General features: G+C 32.9%; 1 protein-coding gene and 1 long non-coding RNA gene across 2 annotated transcripts; one reads left to right on the forward strand and one right to left on the reverse strand.

Annotated features, from left to right (window-relative positions):
• The first annotated feature begins 721 nt into the window (after positions 1 to 721).
• On the forward strand, positions 722 to 10,626 carry LOC131608726 (uncharacterized). The gene is made up of 3 exons (XR_009285785.1): positions 722 to 823; positions 914 to 1,157; positions 2,024 to 10,626. It is a non-coding gene; the product is annotated as an uncharacterized LOC131608726 (long non-coding RNA).
• Positions 10,627 to 14,509: 3,883 nt separating this feature from the next.
• Positions 14,510 to 16,071, reverse strand: LOC131611119 (probable carboxylesterase 17). Its single transcript, XM_058883230.1, has one exon. It carries the CDS (start codon positions 16,041 to 16,043, stop codon positions 14,976 to 14,978), a length of 1,068 nt encoding a protein of 355 aa, XP_058739213.1. The 5' UTR covers positions 16,044 to 16,071; the 3' UTR covers positions 14,510 to 14,975.
• Positions 16,072 to 23,529: the final 7,458 nt, after the last annotated feature.

The following is a 23,529-nucleotide window of genomic DNA, read 5'->3' on the forward strand; positions in this document are numbered from 1 at the left end:
AAATGTACTAAAAGAATAAGTTTTAATATGAACCTCTATGATAAATAATATTAATTCAACATGATTAAATTAAATGACAAAAAATTTATTAATATCTATATATACGTTAACATTCCAATCTTTTGTTACAGTCTCATAGTTGTAAAACTTGAAGGGAAAAAAAACTCTTTTGTTATAGTCTCATAACTGCAAAACTTGAAGAAAAAAATGGAAAGAAAGAAAATATGTTTTTGGTTGTATTTTGGATTGTATCAATGGCGTGGATGAATGGAACTAATGGTGATGGGACATGGACCAAATGGGCTTTAATTGTTGCTGGTTCAAGAGGATTTTCAAACTATAGGCATTACTCTGACGTATGTCATGCTTACCATGTGTTGAAAGATGGTGGTCTTAGAGACGAAAACATCATTGTAATGATGTATGATACTATCGCCAAAAACTTTGAAAGCCCATATCGAGGGTCTATATATAATAGACCAAATGGCCTAAATGTTCATGCTGGTGTTCCTAAGATACATATATATTTATTGGGCCATGGTAATTACCGTTATCTCTTCAATAAAACTAAATGCTCGGGCCAAGGTGTTCCTAAGATGATAGATAACATTATTATTAATTGAAATATCTCTTCAATAATTGAAAAACCATTTGATTAAACAATATTATATTTTTAAATATATAACTTTATAATATTTATTTATCTTTTAGTAAAATATTATTTGAACAACTATAGTAGGCAACATATTATGGACGGGTGATTTTGCAGCCAAGTTGATTCAGAAATATGAGTCTAAGTCCTTTAAAAAAATTATAAGTTTATGTGAGTAATTTTTATTTTATAATTATAATTTGCTATTTCAATTTAACAAAGAATTTAATGTTTTTTTTTTAATTTGACGGGAAAAAAAAGTGATTTAGGTGGAAGCATGCCATGCTGGGAGCATGTTTGAAACAAATCTTACAAATAATATAAGTAGTATCAATGTGGTTACAACTGGAAATGGAGGAGAGAGTAGTTATGGATATTACCGTCCATATGAAACATATCCCCTACAAATGTTTTATCATGTGTGGGAGATTTGTACAATATTTCTTGGATGGAAGATACGTATATTGAATAATTAAACTAGTAGAAGACTCGGGCGTCCGCACGGGTAAGTTCATTCATATTCCAAAACTATTCAATAAGAGTTGATTATTGTTGATATATAATTTTTTTTGTAATTGCAAATATTAAAAATAAATATGTAACAAATTACCAACATGATAAATCCAATATGACTAATAATTATAAATATTTACAAATATTTTCTTGAATATTTATTAATAGAGAATGAATTCTATTTATTGAATTCTCTTAAAAAAATCAATTGCAACATCTTAATTCACTATAGAACACGCGCGCGCACACACATACACACACACACACACACACATATATATATATATATATATATATATATATATATATATATATATATATATATATATATATATATATATATATATATATATATATATAAGACTTACACCAAATCTCAATCTTTACAAGAATTAATCAAACGGTCGTAGTAAATAAAATTAAAAAAAAAGGCCTATTCTTTCTCCTAAAAATTAGACTATTTATAAAACCGTTTGATCTATTGCTATTAACGGTTGAGTTTTGGTGTGAGTCTTTTAGACTTACACCTAGTGTCAATGGGTCCTGCCTCTCTCTCTCTCTCTCTCTCTCAATATATATATATATATATATATATATATATATATATATCATGTTTATGTGAGAACATGAGAATGAATCTGAGTGGCATCAGAAGATACAGAAAAGACAGCATTTCGAACTTTCGACGGTCATTACGAGTTTTTAGTCATGCCCTTCGGGCTAACAAATGCTCCATCTACCTTTCAATCTGCAATGAATGATCTTTTGAGACCTTATTTATGCAAATTCATCTTAGTTTTCTTTGATGATATTCTTATTTAGAGTGCTTATTTCACTAAGCATCTCATTCATTTGCAGGTTATCTTTTAGTTATTACAGTCTGTCATACCCCAAAATTTGCCCACACTATTTCTCCTATTCAAATTCAAATCAAGGTCTCAATTCAAGGGATTGGTCACTCAGTTGCTCAGAAAGTCAACCAAAAGTCATCTTTTTCAAAAGAGTACATAAGGAGCATGGAAAATTATTTTGACATGAGACAAAAAAAAACACTAGTTCAAGGACATATCGAGCTTTCTAAAAAGTCCTAGAACTCCTCCATATCCTAAAATTCAAGGGAGATACGCTTTGTCAAAGTTGGTTAATTTTGATGAAATACATGAAGCAAATGAAGGTTAAAATGGATTTTTCTCCCAAATGGGCCCAAATAATTGATCCCAAACTTAATTCATGAACAACCATCCATGATCCATTGGCTTTTTTCATTTATTTTTTAGTATTTGTTATTTATTTTGTTTTGAATTTAATCATTTTAATTCAAAATTAAATTAAAAGAAATACTAGAAATAATGAAAGATTGTATTTAATTTTAAATTAAAACCAATATCTCTTCATAAAAACCAGGGCAAATCATTTGGAATTGGGTTCATAGAATTGATGAGAATGATACGTATTTGGAAAAGTTGGCAATCAAAATTCAATCAAAGATTTCTCACACTCCAATCTCCATAATAACAAAGATTTGAACCATAATTCTTGACCTAAACTGATACTCTATATAATGACAAGAATTCTCAAGCCCTGGGAGGTTTTTTTTGGCTGCAAGGAGATAAACTCGGCACCTTAATCAAGTTGCAGGTTTCTGAAAAAATCATCATAGCAGTCACGTTTGCAAGGAAGATCAGAGGCTGCTAGAGATTCAAACGTGTTCCTGGAGTATTGTGGATCGTTTCCCAATCGAGATCAAGGCCTGAAGCACTCGGAAGCACCATCCACACGCTCACGGTTTGCGTGAATTTTGTTGTTTTCGATTTCGCAATTTCACAAATTGTAAACGTGATTTGCTTGTATATTTGCGTTCACTTTCATGTTTACAATATATCTGGATGCTTTAATTTGAGTTTCGTTGCAGAATCCAGAACTCACCATGGCTAGGTTTTGTGAGCTTCCGATTGGGGGTTCTGAATAGAAGCGAAATTGTCCAAAACTAATGGTCCCATTGTGTTCAGAATATGTCTTTTATTTAATCTAGATTATTCCTTTGCATTATTTGATGATGATTTGCAGATTGGAGAGTGAGATACCTATGGCCACGAGTGGGCGAAAATTGCTGTGTTCTTAAAAATCCCAACGAGGAAGATGAAGGGCGCGTGCAGCATTTTGAATTCAATTACGTTCATTTTTTTTATATATTAAATCCGCGCGAATCCATTAACAGCGCATTGCTCTTGCCCCAGCGTAGAAGGAGTGCACCTTAAGTTCTTGATGTGCAAGGGCATGGGTTCGATCCCTGCCTCTTGCGTTCTTTTTGAGACATTTCTCTGTATATTCCTGCAGATAGATACAGCGCACGCATCCTCACCAACCATCGGGTACACCCTCGCATCACACTCATCAGATCTTCTCAAAGTCCAGATCCAACGTGCCCAAGGCTGCAGGTGCACCATGAACCTCATGCAAGTGACACACATGATCCCAGCTAAGTTTTCAACATTTTTTTTTTATTTTATTTTAATTATATAATAAAACAATTAATTAATTATTTAAATTTTTATTTTATATTAATTTATTTTAATATATATCATTTAATTGCTTTTTCTTTTCTCTATAATAATAAAACAATTAAAACTATAAAATCTTTTTACTTTTATATATAATTTATTTAATTATTTATTTATTTTATACACTTATTTCATATACATATTTATATTTATTATTGTTTTATTATATATTATTTATATCAATTTTATTTTCTTAATTATATATATTATATATTTATATATTTGTTTAATTATATATTTATGTAATTGTATTTATTTGCTTTTTCTTATTTTATGTATAATATTTCAAAAAATTCATACATGTTTTTGCTTTTATTCCTAAGAATATATTTCATGCTCGATTTTATTTTCTCGACCCGATTTAATTAATTAGGTCGTCAGACCAATAATTAATTAAATTATTTTCTTTTTCTTTTCAATTTATACCCTAATCAGGGTTTTCAACGATCGTTCCCTACACTAAAAATATTTGTTTTTCTATGCCTCTTTTTCAGGTTCACTTCTCGAATACGCCCCGACTATGCGCCACGTCAAAAGAACGAAGCTAAGTTCTAAACCTTTTTTTGTTAATATTATTTACCTTTAATTTTGTTTAATTTGGGTTTAATTTCCTCGCACATAGAATTTCTCCTACATTCATTTCCTTCTTTTTCTATTGCCAATGTTTCAATGGTCAGAGTCAATGCTTCAGGCTACCTCCAATTATCAACCTTCAAAAACACGAAGTTAAGTTTCTTTTACCCTTTTTCTTTTATTATTATTTTCATTTTTAGGGTTAACCCTAATTGTCTCCGAACAAATAATACACTCACCCCTTTTTCTGTTTATTCTTTCTTTTCAATTTTCAGGGTTTGTCGACCGCCAAAGCTACGAGTGTTGGTAACCCTAAACCCTAACCCTAATGTTTCTGCTTTTATTATTACTTATATCAAACCCTATTAAGGGATCCGCTGGTTACAATTTCCCTCCCCCGTATTTGTGTGATTATATTATTTAAATTGCGTGGTTAGTAATTTAGGGAGTGCAATCTTGAACTGAATTAGAGTCATTTAATTATAAGATAATATATTCCGAATTGAATCACGTGATTGGTGCACACACGCACACTTTTGAGTAACCCTCTCTGTTGTCTGTTGCCTGTTGCCCGTTGCCTTTGCCTTGTGTATTTTTTGCAGAATAGCCAGTCCCTCGAATACGAGGATACCTCAGCCATGTTGCCTCGATTAAAGGTCATGGTCCCTAATGATGCTGCCTTCGATACACTAACATGACCTCGACCCTCGGAAGTTGCCTACGAAAAAGGCTGAGGTATCTTCTGGTTGCCTACGAAAGGCTATTCTGGATCCTTCCTCTTAGACTACCTGCCTCTCTATGGCATGGGTCAGTCTTTGGGCGAATGATAACGAGATGACCCTTCAACCTCCAAACGAAAGGCTTCCTGCCCTCTTATGGCAAGGAAGCCTTTCATCCTGAAAGGCTAAAAAGAGACCTATCATCTAAGTTTAAGGTAATTGCCCCTAATTGCTTTGCCTTGCTCTAAACCTCTTGCTATATTCTTTCTCAAAATTCTTCAAAAGGGCAACGCTTATTTACAAGCTAAAGTCCCTATCTCTTTCATCTACATTTTCTGAAAACAAAAGCAAGCAAAGCAATTAAGAGCCCATGGAAAACCATGGATGCAAAGGGTGCCTTACACCTTCCCTTTGCATAAAATACCCCCCGAACTCAGATTTCCTTAAAAGGTTTTTTTCTGTTTCTTTTAGCCTTTCTAACTTGTTTGGATAAAATAAAAGTCGATGGCGACTCTTGCTTACCGCGACATTTCGATATAAAGTCAGTTTACCGTATTACACAGTCCAATGTCTTTGTTGTGAAACTATCTAAGTGCGTATTTACAGTGGGGTAAAGTTAATTACGTAGGCCAGATGATTTTTGTTGGCACTGTTGCACCTGATCTTGAAGGCCATTTTAGAATGGCCTCAACCACGTTCGCTCACAGCACTTCGCGGGTTTTTGGGTCTAACACGTTTTTATCGTCGTTTTATTTGTCTTTATGCCTCACTCGTCACTCCCCTCACCGATCTTTTGCGTTCCACTAAATTTGTTTGGGGTACAGATGAGACCGCAACCTTTACAACATTACAAAGAAAAATGACCGACATGTCGGTCTTAACTCTGCCTAATTTTACAAAGAAATTTATACTTGAAACTGATGCTTCGGGAGTAGCTATTAATGTTGTTTTATCTCAGGATGGCGACCATATCGCTTTCTTCAGCAAGAAGATGTGCCCACGAATGCAAGTATCTTCCGTCTACGTCCGTGAGATGTTTGCTATCACAAAATCATTGAAAAAGTGGCGTTAGTATCTTATAAGGCAAGAGTTTCACATCTATACGGATCAAACAAGCCTACGTAAATCGTTGCTCCAACACATTCCAACTCCTGAACAACATAAATGGGCAACTAAGTTGCAAGGATTTCACTTTAAGATTTTTTACAAACCTGGCAAATCAAATTTGGTAGTAGACGCCTTGAGTAGGAAATACACCACGGCTGAACCCTTATTACTGTCAATCTCTTCACCAATTCCAGACCTCCTTTCCACTTTGCGCAAATGTTATGCCAAACATAAAGCGGGACAAAATGTTATTAGAAAACTTCTAGTCAGCGAGAGTGATCAAATACCCTACAATTTTTCTAATGGCCTACTATTCTACAAAGAGAAAATCTCCATACCCGACATAGAACGACTCCGTTTTAATATTCTTCAGGAATTCCATGCTACACCAACTGCATGACACTCTGGACTCAAGGCAACTTTGGCTCGTATCTCTACATCTTTTTGTTGGTCGGTATTTACAAAGAAGCCAAGACTTTGATTAAGCAGTGTGACATTTGCCAACACAACAAGTATTTAACTAAGAAAAAGAAAGGATTAGTGTAGTCGTTACTTGTACCAAAACGGGTGTGGGAGGATATTTCCGTGGACTTCATCTCCCACTTACCCAACTCTTTTGGTCATTCGACAATCTGGGTCATTTGCAATCGTCTCACCAAATATGCTCATTTCATTGCCATGCCTTCTCATTTCACAGCACAAGATCTTGCCAAACGTTTCACAGTTGACATCGCCCGCCTTCAGGGTCACCTTAAATTTATTGTTTCAGATCAGGACCCCTTGTTCCTCAGTACCTTTTGGAAAGCATTTTTCAAAGAACAAGGTATCACATTAAAATATAGACTTATAAGGATCTAATTGTTTCCAACACTTCAAGTCTCAATAAGACTTCACGTTCCAACGATACTTCTCCCACTACTCAAGTACATGTTGGGCCAACCTCTACTGACGCGTTTTCCCCTCACACGGCTCAAGACAATTTTCCGCCATTTAACCCTTCGTGTGATCTTCCACCTACCCCCACTTTTTCTCGTAAACCACACAACCAGCTAGATTCCCTAACCCTTTCTGCGGCTGCTTCTCATGCCGCCACGTGCCCCACTAATCCTTCTCCCAACCCTAACCATTCACTTGTCTTACCTGGCCCAATTAAATACTTTTCTGCCAGAAGCCCAATTCCAACTACTATTCACCCACGACCTTTCATTCCAACGAATTCCTCAATTGTGAACCTTGAGGACAAGGTTCTTAACGAGCCCATGAGTATTAATAAGAATAAGGACATGCCCACTAGAGAAAAGAAAACATCAGTTCTTCTTAAAGATTTTTATTAATAAAAGAGGGTGTAGTTAGCAATATTTTATTTAATTTAACTTTCTATAAGTATCTTGGCCCATGTCTTATTTAGTAGGTATAATCCTAGCTATTTATATTGTAATTGCGAATTGCTAAGAAGATAAGAAAGTTCAAGTTTGTTTTTATGTCTATTTCTTTTGCTACTACTTAGATCTAGAACTTAACCTAGCATAGTCTAACAACTAGAGTATGGTAGTAAACAAGATCCTTCGTCACAATTTACAACTCATCAACATTTTAATTGTTCCATTATCAAACTATACTCTCATTGATCTCTCATACTTAACAATGCCAAAAGAAAAACTCATCACATTTTCTATGCTCATGGCCATGACACCATTCCGTTTGTACTACTAGCATTCAAAATTTTTTTATATCGATCCTATCATCTCATCCAATAGACAACCTTTCACCATCAACATAACATGTGTGACCACGCCCCTCTAACTACCACTACCAAGGTTTAAAAACTGAAATTATGGATATATGTTGTGATTTTTGATATTATAAATAATTTTATAGAATTTGAGCTGATGCTACCATAATTGCGGTTACAAAGACCACAAAAACCTGGATGTTGCGACGATTCAGTTGAAAACCATGACTACTATACATAACCTTTTTCTTGAGGGATAATCAATACATGATAAAAATATTGCAAATTGATTCATTAAGAGAAGAAAAGAAGTTGAAAATGAAGAAGAAGTGGAGAGGAAGACAAAACTCACTAACAATCTCAAACACAAAAAAGTTGCTGGAGGAGGAGTCACTGCTATTGGTGATGTGGGGTCAAAATTGTTCTACCACTTCTTCAAACCATCTTATATTTTTGTTACCAAATTATTGAAGACAGGGAAGGTGGTTACTCTAGATCTCTAGCAGTTTCTTTTTTGCGCTGATGACAATAAGTTTGGATGAATCTGACGGTGCCTAAAGTGAGGTGGAGCGAAGATACTTTGTCACCTCCCATGTATAATCCTAATGTACTATGCTCCTTCCAATTATTGGGTATTCAGACACTTGAACATACATATGTGGAGATGAAGCATTAGGACTAGTGTGGGAAGGTTCTAGAATAGAAGAAGCAGCTAAGTTGGGGGATTCTCATGGTGATTGGGCATTAACAGAAGGAGAGACAGTTTCAGCATAGTTAGGATTAGGGGACTACAGAGGTAAAGATGGTGGTGAATCATGATTAAAGGTGGAAGTAAGAGAGTGTGTAGGGACAAGACTGGATCGATATAGAGTGAATGTGAGGGTGTGAAGAAAATAGGCAAGTGTAAGGAAGCCTAGTCTCATTAAACATAACATCTTTAGAGCTGACAATTTCCCACTGGAATCAAGACACTTATAACCTCTGTGTGTTGGTGAGTAACCAAAGAAGACACATTCCTTTGAGTGCGTGCATGGCTTGTTTGTGTGTGTTGTAGGGTCGTAAGAAAGTAAAACAACTTGTTATTTAATCGATAGGTTATACCTGTTTGCTGGAGGAGCGTTGTTGTTTCTGATAGAAGAATCAGTAAATGGAAATTCCAAAGGGAGATAAAGCACGGACCCGAGAAAAAGAAAGAGTGACGAGTTTTTGAGGTTTGGGCAGCTTTAATAAAAAAAATAGGATTAAGTGTTTTTTAACTTTTTAACCAAAAAAACATTAACTAACCTGAAGTGGACCTTAAAATAAGTGAGAGATATTTTTATCTGCATTCTAATAACTTTTTATTATGTATCAAATTATCTTTGTCAAACTTTTATTATTAAAAGAGGGCGCAAAGTATTCTATTAAAAATTGGCATGAATTGAAAAATCTCAAAGTGTATTAAAAAAAATTAGTAGAAATTTACCTAATTTTTTTAAAAAACCGGTGGGTAGAAAGACATACTGAATTTAAAAAAAAAACACCATGATTTATCAATTTTTCTATCAAAATGCTAAAAATTCAGTAAGTTCATTGTCACTACAATTCGTTATCATAATAAACAATTCATTGTCATGTTGCCCCTGCCTAAACAATTTTTTAAAATCAAGCTTGCAACAAACAATTTCTTATGTTAATTTACTTTATCGCATTTATTTTTTCTGCACTTTAGTATTCAAAGTTCTTCTAAAAGCATAAATAAAAATAAAAACACACAAGTTATTGTCTTAAAATCGAGAAAGTATCGATAATCTAACTCTCCCCCTCTTAGATTACATTGTATACTTATATTTTACATCAGAGCACGTTGTAGATAACTTGTTCCTAAGATCTAGAAAATGGCTTCCGTGATTTCAATTTTTAGAGGCGGTGGTAGCAACAATAAGCCTCATTTCTTCTGTGGTGAATATTATGATTTGAAAAATTCGTATGCAAGCACATCTTGAAGCACAAAGAGAAGAAGTGTGGGATGATGTTGAAGATTATTCTTATTTTCCTAAAATGGTGATCAACAATATATAACAAGAAAAAAATGAAAATTTCTTGGAATGAAGATAATAAGAAAAAATGTTCTTTCTGATAGATGTATTGTCCTAAGTTGAAAGGAATTTGTATTAAAAATAAGACAAAACTATAAATTATTTGGCTTTTTATTAAACAGCAGCAAAAGTGTACTTGTTATTAACTTGATAGGTTATACCTGTTTGTTGGGAGAGCGTTCTTCTTGAGAGACGGCGTTGCTGTTTCTGAGAGAAGAATCTGTAAATTGAAATTCCAAAAGGAAATGAAGCACAGACCGGAGAGAAAGAAAGAGTGACGAGCTTTCGAGGTTTGACAACCATAATGAGAAAACTTAGGCAATTTCTCATTGCACCCTTTTATAATCTCTTAGAATTCTAAACACATGTCATGTACAAATTTAGCATAATTTTAGAGCATGAAATCCATACATCAACATAATATATATCATGAATTTTTCATAGACACACAAGAAATTCATGAACAACAAAACAATGGCAAATCAACCTACAGGAGGGAGATTAAAACCTTGTTGTGGAGGTGGTCTTTCATTGGGGAGATTACTTATCCCAATTGTAGTTTCTATGAATTTAGTAGGGATCCTATACTATTCCTTTCATAGTTACAATTGGTCTATAATTTCCTTTTTTGTGCGAGATAATCTCGTTTCGTTGTTGTATTCGGCTTTCGAGAACCCTTAGTTCTCTTATCTATATATCTTGATTACAAAAAAAAAAAACTACAGGAGGGTGAGGACCCCTCTCTGCACTTTAATCAATATACACACATAGTAGAGTAATCTCAATCTTACTTGAATTTCTAGCAAATATTTAATCTCTAGCTATGGTAGTTTCTTTCCCAAGCCCCATTCTTCATAAAGTTTCTACTTATTAGTAGAATGACTCCTCTCTCTATTCCTATTTATTTATCCCTAATATTATTAATTCCATTTCTTACACTCTTACTTCTCCACTTACTTCCACTTTCACTATTTCCCTTATTTTGCAATAATTCTTAATTCAGCTCTACTGTCTCTATTTCCTCATTTTTCTTTTTATTTAATTATTATTCTATTAAATAAATTAAATCAAATTATACTAAATCCCAATAAATCACATAATACAAAATATTACTAAAACAAATAATTAAATCACTCAATTAATTAATAAAAAACATCGTAAGTCGATTAAAATAGAAATACGAGAAATAAGGCGTTACATGTATTGCCATGCCAGCTTTATCCTCATGGAACTAAGTTTCTGCATGTATACCTTCCTCACCCTTGAACCCCACTAGCTCTGAAAATGTTGTAATCAACATTTTTCCCACTTATGCATATACGCTTACCAATTTCCCTCACCCACACAAGCAGAATAATGCCCACTATTCAACTATGCACTCCACCACCACCATCCACACTCTCTTTTCCCCAACCCTAACTTACTTTAAACTCTGCTCACTCGACTATTACAAATGTTCTAACCACCCCATTTCAACCACAATAAACTCAACAAAATCAATTATTATCCTCTTTTCTGCAGAATAACAACACCCTTGGGATTGATGCTTTAAAGTGGTTATTTTAAGCATAACATTTTTTTGTGTTTTATAACATTCCTTTAAAAATGTATCTCCTCATGGTTGCTTTCTATACGAAAGAGGATGACTTAGGATGATATAAGTGGATGTTTCATAGCCACAAATGAAATGATTGGCAAACATTTTCTCGACCGCTTGAAATACGTTTTGGCCCTTCAACCTATGAAAACCAACGAGTTCATCTCTTTAAGCTAAGACGCCACATGTCTATTTCATAATACCAACCCAATTTCAAAAAATTGTGAAATAGATTATTAGGGTTACCACCTCATGCAATTCTTAATTGATTCATATCAGGCTTAATCCCAAAAATTCAAAATGAATTAGTTGTCCAACACCTTTACTCTATTTCATAAGTAGTGAATTAGTTGTCCGAAATGAATTATTTGGGATTTAGTAAATTATTATTTAATTAAAATAATAAGATAATATGAAAAAAGGGAATTCAGGTAACAAAAGAAAGAATTTTAGTAAAGTTTAAGTGGTAAAGAGTAAGTGCCTATGCAGGCCCAGGCTAAAAAACTAACAAAAACAGATCCAATATGGATCGGTCTGGGTTGGGGCAGATTCGGATCCAACATGCTTGAACAACAAAATAACTTAAACCAAGTTTCAATTGCATACTCTAACTCCCATTTATCTTCCTTGTTTGCTATTGTTCTCTCTTACTGCATAAACCAACAAAACACCATGGCAACCAAGAGCAAATATCCAATCAAACATGAAGCCTTATATACAAATCTTCACCAATATTAAGCCCTAAACAAGAAACCTCATTCAATTTCATCAAACAACCACCCCAAATTCGTAAAACGTACCGCCTCACTTTGAACCCTAACATTCAAATTCAATCCAACATGATGAATCCATGGACGCGCCAATATATGAACAAGAATCACATAGAAAACAACAAATAATTGCAACAAACACAAATTGTATTATACTGAAAAGTGAATAGTATTATATGGCTATGTAATATATACATGTATTATGGATGCACAGATAAAAATAAATTATTTATTTTTTATTGAAACTGTTTTTTTCTCATTATAAGACCAAAACATGTAAAAGAGAAACTAAATAATAATAATAAAAATGATGACTTAAAAATGATTTTAATGATAAAAACTATGGTTTTAAAATAAAATAAAAAATGAGTTAAGAAAAAAATGGACAAAAATGGAATGAAAAATAAATTTAATATGGTTTTAAATGAATAATGAAAGAGGTATTTGGATATGGAAAGAAAAAAATGGATAATAAAAGAAAAGGATCCAAAAACCTAAATGAATAGACATTGGAAAAGTTTTGGATATTGAAAAAGATATTTGGATGTGGATAAATTAATAGATAATTGGTTTTGGTTTAAAATGGAAAAATGGATTGAAAGTGGATATAAATGGATTTACAAATGGACTTTGATTTTCTAAAAAATAACCTATAATGCAAGAAACAAAACCTATAATTTCTATAATGGATGAATGAAATCCAATGCATGTTTGAAAACCAATGAAAATAATCCTAAGGCCAAGATCCAGATGGTTTTGTCAGATGATTGTGAATGCTATGAGCTATGCTAAAGAAAATTGAAACTACCCAAACTTAATGAAATGAATAAAATGAGAGGGTTAAAATTGGGGTACGACACTCATCAAGGTTGGCGTTAGCATTGGTCGACCTTCCTTTTTCCCAGGATCCTCTCAAGGCACTCTTATACGAGATTACAAGGAAGTTGAGAATTACTCTTCTCCCGTACACTCATTCTCCAATCATCATTATCAGATATATCACTTCCTGTGGTGAGTTATCGAATACTTAAAAGCTAACAGATCTCCCCTGCGATATGGATTAAGATCTGTTTGCTCGATGTCTAACAATTCCAACGTGTATATGTAAAAGATGTTGCAAGATCTTTCTTCATTCACGACGAATCTAGTTAGGTTTCGTTTACTATTGGTGATTGTGAGAATTAGAGGGATTTCGGGGTTTGGAATTTCGTTGATTTTTTTGCGATCTAAAAACCCTAGCTTTAATTGATCACTACTTTGCTGAACATTAGTGTCTATCATGTAGAAAGAAATATGTGGAAGGGCATGTATTGAATGACACGACACTGCAGAACTCGTCGATCGGTACCAACTGGTGAATGATTAATTCAAGAGATGGACTAAGTATCTTGGACACGACTACCGAATTTACCCTCTCCATTCCCTCAGTTTTTGGTAAAGGTTTGATTTCAGATCGAGATGGATATGATAATGGAATTTCGCAGGAAATGGAAGTCGATTCCCACAGACGGCGTCACTATTGCATTTAGGAACCAAAATTAGATCTAATCGGTTGACGTGGAATCTCAAGCAGGTGGAGTTAATTTCCAATGCGGCAGTGTGGGGTGGATCTGCAAGGTTGGGACTCCAACGTGCAAGATATTTCAAGATTCAAAACGAGTATAATGAAAATTGGAGATCAGATAATGTACATTATTTTCTTTGTGAACTGACATTTATACTTTGAAAAAAGAGAGTAGATTTGAGATGAATTAAGTTTCACTTCACTGGCTTAAAACCATGTTTATATCATGACAGCAATTTTTTTTTAAACGTGAAAAGTTTTTTGTTTTTTGTCTTGTTTTGGTTAAATTGTGTGATTATCAAAGAAGCAAAGAAGTGTACGTTAGACAATAATTTCAAAAGTGCTTCCCCTTATTATTGATCTAAATTTGTTTATATACGAAAAATTAAATATTGACCCAAATATTTTTGTAAATGATACCTATACAAAAATGAAGTCTGTATACGGAAATTTTTTTTTATTATTGATCTAAATATTTTTATATACGATAAATGATATTTTTGATCCAAAAATAATATACGGGAAAAAATTTATTATTGATCTAAATATTTTTTATATACGACATAATCAATTATTTATCTAAATATTATTTTTCTTTTTTAATATTTTATTTAAAATAAATGATATATTCAAATGCGTGTAACAGAACAGAACTCATGCGTATGCACAAGTTTGTTAGTAGTTATAAAAAAGCAAAGAAGTGTACGTTAGACAATAATTTCAAAAGTGCTTTACTATAATTGCCCCCTATAATTGAAGTCTAACTCCATGTAGCCAATAATGTATAGCATGATTGAAGTCTTACTCCATATTGCCAATAATGTATTAAGTGCTCCCATAATGGTCCTATGTGAGTATGCCACCATTACATCTTATTGTAAAGCATCTTTCCTTTTAAAGATTGCTTTGACTGTCACATTCCTCTTTGAAATAACCGAATTTGGAACTGGCCACTTATTCGTTAAAGGCAATATTTCTAAAGAATAAAAATATTCAAAAACAAGGACCCTATTTATTTTATGAATTCTTTTCCACATAAGTTACATGTAGAAAAGCTTCAAGCATCTACTTTTTTTTTTTTTAGAAACATGTGTGCATATAACAAGAAATTATTGATTCATGAAGTTCTTGATATGAGACACCATTTCTTGAGTCCTAACATGAGAAAGTTGATAATTATGCAACACTTGAAAAGCATGTCCAACATCTTTATAAACATAAGTTTCAACTCTTTTCCCAGCTTTAACCAAACAATTTGAGAACTCCAAATTTCTATCTCGAAGTATATCCAATTCCGAAACACATATCATAATAGAAGGAACCCTCAAATCTCTCATCTTAGATATTCCACTTGGTGCAAGAGGATTACAATATGGATGATCGCGCGAAACCGAAACTCCATTGGGTAATGATAATCGCCAATAGGTATCTGAAACCGATAAACTAAGCGCTGAATTTTGTAGTTGACGAAGATTTTTCTCGGAATTTGTCCTTTCTTCTCCTCCAAAAAAAGGTTGGATCAATATAATACCTTTTAAAAATAACGGATTCAAGTTCAAATGCGACGCATTTGAGTTTGAATTTGATGCTAAGCGCGTAGCAACAACATTGTAAGCTATATTAGCTCCAGCACTATCACCACATAGAAAAAGAGAAGAAATGTTGCAATGTTTCAACCACCAACTTTGGTTTTTATTATATACCGCTTCGTGTTTGATCCACATGAGAGCATTGAAAGCGTCGTCGTAAGCAGAAGGAAGACGGTTTTCGGGGGCTAAACGATAGTTAACCGAGACAACAACGCAATTCGCTTTTGAAGCGAGGTTGTTTAAGAATTCATGGTAACAAATCCATGAAGTAGAACCAACACAAAATCCACCACCATGAAAATAAACAAGCAAAGGAAGCTTGTTATTGTTATTATGGGAGGTTGATGTTGGGAGATAGACACGTGCCCATAAATTAGTTTCTTTGTTGATTGTAATGTCTCTTGAAATGACACCATTTTGTGATGGAAAATTGCATGAGACGTTGGGGATAATTTGTGGTCTTTCTACATGTCCATCTTTGTGGACTTTTATGAGTCCTTCAATTTCTTCAATGATGAGTCCTTTTTGGTGATGAATGTTGTTTGATTTTTGGTTGTTGTGGTTGAATGAAATGGTAGTACTAGTCATGATGAAAAATATGGAAATTTGAAGTGAAATATTTTGTTTGTGATGGCATAATGGGGTGAGGGTTTAGACCTTTTTATAGAGATTGGAGAATGAAAAAAAGTATAAAGGTATTATCTTTTCATGATCTTGTGTGAAACAAGTGGTGAAGCTCAATCTCATGAAGATTCTAGTTTGAATTTGAGATATCATAGAATTGACTCATGTGTGTATATATATAATTTATGAAAATAAACAAGGAATCTTAATTGAATGAGAGAATCTTTAGGTTAAACATTATTCTTATCTGATATGGAAGTGAAAGGAACTTTTATTATGTTACCACTTGCACATTTATGATTCCTTGACCTTTGTTTTGCATGCATACAAGGAAGAAAATACACGCATGGCAAATCTGAATGGACTATTGAAATATAAGGATATCCTTCTAATTCCAAGTGCATGCATAAGTACAAGTAGATAATTCATAATATGATAATGATGTTGTTCATGTGTAAACAACAACATTTAATTTGATTTCAAATCTCAACCGTAAATAGTACTCGATTAAACGGTTATATAAATAGCCTATTTTTTAGGAGAAAAATAAACTACATATTTTTTAATTATTATTTTATTTCATTTAGTATCACTGTTTGATCATTTCTTTTAACGATTGAGATTTAATGTCAAACTAAACTTTGACACTTTGGTGTTATTTGATCCTATTCTTATATATGGATAGGATCAAATGACACTAAGGTGTCAAAGTTTAATTTGACACTAAATCTAAACTGTTGATAGTACTCGATAAATAATCTATTTGTATTTTTTAATTATTTTATTTTATTTAATATAACTGTTTGATCAATTTTTTTACAGTTGAAATTTAGTATCAAATTAAACTTTGATATCTTAATGTCATTTAAGATGTTCTATATATATATTTCGTTGGAAAAATGATGATCAAATGTCTTAGGATATGTATATCTTATAGATGATAAGAATGTTGACTATTTGCCACATATGAAACTAATTTTGTGTGAGTTTCAATTTCAGAATCTATGGTAGAGATTGGAAAGTTTTTAGGGTACTTACCCGTGCTTCAGTCCACTACGACCATGTACCACCTAGATGTTGAACAAATATTGCATGAGATTTTGATTCTTGGAATAAAATTTTATAAATTGGACCTACATAATATTTGAAAGCTTTTCTATAGTCCAAGTTTGCTATTCCCTGTGCCAAACTCATACTTGGTACATTCCTTACTTCTCATGTAAGTTATAAAAATTAATACTTTGACATCCTAAATGTATTTAGGTAGTTACATGTAAATTTAGATTTCTAAGTAATGTTTCATCGTTTTTTCAGGGTATCTTTTAATTATTCTTGATTGCTTTAAAATTCCTCTCTATCATCTTTATGAATTGAGTTAGAGTCTATTATAGAGAAGAATGTTTCTTTGGTGGTTGGTTCTAAGTTTGTTGATTTTTTTAGATGCTTTTTGATTTGATGTTTGATTTTAATTGATGCTTCACTTAAAATTAGGATGATTTTTTCATCCGTGATTGTAAGTGTGGAAGAACGGATTACATTTTTAAAAATTATTCTTACATTTGGCTTCTTTTGGTTCACCTTTGCGCACACACTAATCATTTATATTTTCAACACTATAAAATCGTATCTAAGAGATTGATCTTGTTGAACAGGTTGTGATGTCAAGGTGGAACCCACAATATGCTTTATCAGGGCTTCAAGTTGAGCACTTAGTATCAAGGGTAACACTCCTTTCTTTTTAGCACATTTATAAGTGAGTGTACACACTACAATAAATTTGACTTTTGTGACGGGCAAAAAGCATAGGTAAATGTCTATTTTCCGTAGGTATAGTCCAAAATACTTCATAACATATAATTCGTTTGTACTACTGATTTTTTTCATCACTTTAGGCTATAGTTACATATTTTAAGCCGATGGAATAAAACATTTAGTTATACCTACGACTTTTGTCTGTCACTATATAATAATTTGACAAGTTCTATCTTAATATTAAACTCACATTTACCCTCCTTTTTGCAGCTTATACATGATACAAAGATGTGGTCACAAAATTATGTTGTTTTATAATTTTCAGAACAATGATAACTACTTACTTACATATCCGACTTATGAGAATCAACATACTTTAATTGAAAATACACAACAATCTAACTATTTACTTACATATCATACTCGTGAGAATCAACGAAAGAAGTTTGTGAACAAACACTAGTATTGGAAGCAAAGTCTCTTGGATGTTCTGAACTAGAAAATATCTCCACCTGTAACAGAAAAAGGAAACATCTTCAGCATATTATTCTACATGTATATGCTACTGCCGTCTATGAAATCATCTTTCTTAGCAAGGAAATCAACGATTTTCCATCACAAAAGAACAACTATCACTTTCCATTTAAACCAATGAAGTATTGTAGCTGAACACAGTGAGTTAAAAGATTTCTAGCTCAAATTAAAAACCCTTACTAACTTAAAATTCACAGAAAGTAAAGGCTACAAATATACAAAATATTGCGACAATGGTGTTGGAGGACTCGTTCTATGGAAGTAAAAAATCCAACTATAATGGTGGTGAGTCGCATACCGATAGGTTTGTCACAAATTAGGATTTAGGTTACAGATCGAGGTTGGTGATGAAATAGGGGGCTCCCAGGTAGAATAGTTTCTCAAGGCTTGATGTTGGCCACATACAAAGGAGGGTCAATGCTAAAGGTTGCTAGCGGTTGAACAAAGATATAATAGGCTCTAGGAGGGGAGTATTTGAAAGGCTGTAGAAATGATTGGTTGTGAATGGATAAAAGGGATTGAAAAACAGTGATAATTAGGGGTTGAATGTGTTTTTGGATCTTTCAATTGAGTGTGATATTAGGGTTTTAGAAACTGACCCGCGAGAAGGAGTTTTTTAGTAGAATAGTAATAATTAATAATAATTAATTACTATTTATTCCATAAATTGCACTGCATGTTGTACCAAAACCACATATTTAACCTCTAAAGAGTATAATTCCTACACCCGCTGTACACCGTACTCGCCTGTAAGTATATAATATTTATACCTACAGTTTTAAATATTGTTATTAAAGACCTCTGTAGGTATATGTAAAATTTGTTGTAGTGACAATATTCATTCTAGGTCATATTCTCTATGAGTTTTTTCACTTGTGTTTATAATTTGTTCCTCATACTGCCTCTAGCTAAGGCATTAAAGATCATACATGTGTGAGTTTTAAAACCATGTGTAAAGTATTGTACTTGTACCATGTCATCTAAATCATGTAATGGACATCTCTTCAACATTAACTTGAACCTCTCATATGAGTCATAAAGAGATTGAACATCACCTTGTTTGAAATTTTTAATGTTCTTCGTCTTATCTACGATCTTCCTAATTGGATAGAACCTCTCGAAAAGCTTTTCTTCTAGATCATCTGAACTACAGATGGTACCACTTCTCAAGGAACTTGACCATTCTTTCGCTCTTTCAATTAAGGTGAAAGTGAAGAATCTTAACTTTTGTTATCTTTAATTACTTCAGTTGGATAACATAATGAACATGTCTCATAAAACCTTATCAACAGTTCATATGGATCCTAAACTAATCCCTTGTCATATCATGTGTCTTTTAGATATGCAAGAACTTAATTTTTGACATCAAAGGCAACTCAAGTCGATGACTAGAATCCGCGAGTGATCTGCCATCGATTAATCATTCTACCAAAATCTCCTAAGATACACATGGGTGGCAGCGATTGATTCATCGATCTATCCTAATGTATGGATTCATTGTCTTAATTAGTCCCTTCCATGGTTGCTCTTTTTTCTTTTACTTATGGTCTTTCCATCTGAGGTACTTTCCAATCATATCATGTGTCTTTTAGATATGCAAGAACTTAATTTTTGACATCGAAGGCAACTCAACTCGATGACTAGAATCCGCGAGTGATCTGCCATCGATTGATCATTCTACCAAAATCTCCTAAGATACACATGGGTGGCAGCGATTGATTCATCGATCTATCCTAATGTATGGATTCATTGTCTTAATTAGTCCCTTCCATGGTTGCTCTTTTTTCTTTTACTTATGGTCTTTCCATCTGAGGTACTTTCCAATTAGCTTTTGCGGTTTTCTCAATTCTTCAATCAAATATTAATATGCTATATTGTTTACCACGCCTACACTGATATAAAACTATTTCAGTAGCATTGCACAAATAAAAAGAAAGAAATATGAATAAATCCCTTTTTTTGGTATTTTGGATTTAACCGTTAAACGAAATTAAAAGTTAATTCAATTTTTTTCTAACTTTCTTGTTGAAATTAATCAAATAAACTCCGGCAAAGACGTCAAAAATTAAATAGACTTTTTGACAAGTGTACCAAATCATCTTCAAATTGTAATATTTTTTAGTTTGTATACACATGGGTTATTCTAATTTTAGCGGAACAATGATTAAAGTTACTAAGGTTATAGAAGGGGGAAGGGTGTTATGTAGAGCCTATATTTAGAAGAAGTGAATTTTAAATTAATTTTGAGAAATTTATGAGCTTAAAATTGAAGTATTTTCAAATCTGTTATTTCTCGCTATTTAATCATTAAGTTACTAAAATTTCTTCCCTAATATCACGATGGATCAACAATATTTACCAACACATTGTGCAACGATATTTCATTTAATTCACTTGGCATCACACAGTTGGATACTAAATCCCACCATAATCTCAACCAATTGTGAGAAAATTTTCACACACTTATTCTTCTTTAGGTTCTTGCATGCATCGTGCTATGATCCCATCTGGCCGTGGGGCGATTTTACAGACTTGTTTCTGTTGAGAAAAACAAGTGTGAGTTGGAAGTGTTGAGAAACAAGTGTGAGAAAGTCTCACATTGATTATAAAAATGGAGATTGAGCACTTTATAAGTGGGAGAATTCAGACACCTATCACCTTAAGATTTTAGGTGAATATGTGGCATGTCTCTCACAAGGTGTGTTGCTTATAAAGAAATACTCCAATGAAAAATGCTCCCTCATGGTGAACCCCCCTAATTGATGATCTAATAGTTTCTTCCTTCTTTATGTTTTGTGTGTGTTTTTCGCTATGTCTATCGTAACTGTAACAACTACCATGAACAAACATTGTAAAACTGTCTAGTTCGGGTGATTTGAGATGTTATGAGACTACACACAACCATCTTGACTCCTTCAATAATTTGCTCAAGATCATGCCATGTTAAGAACAAAATTCTTAAATTTTGTTATAACATCACCTATTATTAATTACTCCACACTTAATCACAACCGTCTAGTTCGGGTGATTCGAGAAGTTATGAGACTTTACACAATCGTATTAACTCCTTCACTAATTTGATCAAGATTAAGAACAAAATCCTTAAATTTTTTTTATAACATCACCTATTATTAACTACTACACACTTAATCATTCTCGAATGCGTCCTGTTGCTACAACCCTATTGGCGCAATTCGGGGGTCAAACGAGGAGCATTTTTACACTTGGGGATAGGGGTGGGAATAGGCTGGGCCGAGCTAGGATTTTCCAAGTCTGAGACTGACCTGTCAAAAAGTTCAAAGCCTAAGTCTGACCTGTGGCCTATCAAAGGCTTATTTTTAGGCCTAAGCCTGACCTTTTTGAAAGCCTGTTTGGCCTAAGAGCCTACATAAAAACGTATTTTATTTGAGCATTTGTAAATAAGAAATTTAACTAATATTTAAATAGACTAACAAATTAAAAGATCAACAAGACTAAATGCTTATTTGCATTGACTTATTCAAGTTTACCTATTAACATAAATTTTGTGATACTATTTATTTGGGAGAACTTATGAAAACAACTTATGACATTGTTCATAAAGTTTTTGCAGTTAATTTTCATTCGTTCTTCAAAATGACTAAGCTTGATTTTTGTATTTTAATTCAAAGTATAAATACAATATTATAATAATAATAATTAAACTATTCATATATATTTAAATAGGCAACCTACTAGGCTTAAAAGACTTTTTGTATGGTCTGTGACCTAACATTTTTAGCTAAATAGGCTTTTAAGAAAACCTAGGCCTTTTCTATTTGAAAAAAAAAACTGGCCTGACTTAGGCCTGTGTAGTCTAAGTCGTAGGCCCCTGTTAATTGGCCTGACCTATTCTCACCCCTACTTGGAAACTACCTTCAGGAGCAACACATCTTTGTGAGACACACACCACATATCTACCTAAAACCTTAAAGCGATAAGTGAGTTCATTCTTTCACTTATAAAGGCTCAAATCTCCATATTCCTAACTAATATAAAATTTCCTTATACTACTCATTCTAGTAATTGTTTTTCAACAAATCCTTCACTTTCACAAATCAAAATCAAGGTCATACATGAACCTGTAGATAAAAAGAATAATTGACCATTGTCACAACATAAAACTAACTATATAAAGTTAATATGACTCATATTGTTCTTTGTGGGTTCCACTTCATAATCTATAGTAAAGATTGGAGTTTTCTAAAAGGTACTTCCTCCCCTCTGCCTGGATCATGTACCGCCACGATGTTGAACAATTGCATGAGATTTTGATTCTTGGAATAAAATCATGGAATCTGCTGAATATTCGATAATTTTTCTTTAGTCCAAATTTGTTCTAAGCACACTTTGCCATTCCATGTACCAAAGTCCTACTTGGTACATTCCTTACTTTTGAAGTGATAAGCTATGAAAGAAAAACGTTATTTATTTGGATTTAGGTAGAGCTATACTTTCGGTTATTAAGACAACAAAATGATATTTAACACTGTTTAAGCTTGATTCGAATTTTATATATACTATAGAAAATAAAATTTATACTATGATTAAGCTAGTGATCGTTGAATCTAAAAATTAACCAAAACATGTTTGACAATTTAGAAGAAATTAAAAATTGTCTTTTTTTTTAATTCAAGTAGATGTGTTGAGATACCAAATAATTAAACAAAATTGTCTCTGTCTCTCCTTTGTATTTTATTTCACTCTTTGGCAAATTATGAAAATACTTTAATTAGATGTTTTCTAGTTTGACCAATATTTTTAAGACATGAGAAGTTTATCTTTGATCATTGATAGCAATGGATCTTCTTTTTCATAAAGAAAGAAAAAAAAACTCCGCGTACCTTGCGTGCCTACTTTTTTCACTGTACTTTCCTTCATGTAGTTTGCTATATACGAAGAATATATAAGAAAAGTGATAACAAAATGTTGTAAAGATTGATATAAAAGTAAATATTCTTGGATGGAGATAGGGATGGGAATAGGCCAGACCAATTAACAGGGGCATATGGCCCAGCCTACATAGACTTAGGTTAGGCCAGGTTTTTCATGTAAATAGAAAAGGTATAGGCTTTTTGATAAGCCTATTTAGCTAAAAAGGCTAGGCCAAAGACCATATAAAAAGTCTTTTAAACCTATGAGGTCG

This window comes from Vicia villosa, linkage group LG6, assembly GCF_029867415.1.
Source record: "Vicia villosa cultivar HV-30 ecotype Madison, WI linkage group LG6, Vvil1.0, whole genome shotgun sequence".
In the NCBI taxonomy this organism is placed as follows: Eukaryota; Viridiplantae; Streptophyta; class Magnoliopsida; order Fabales; family Fabaceae; genus Vicia; species Vicia villosa.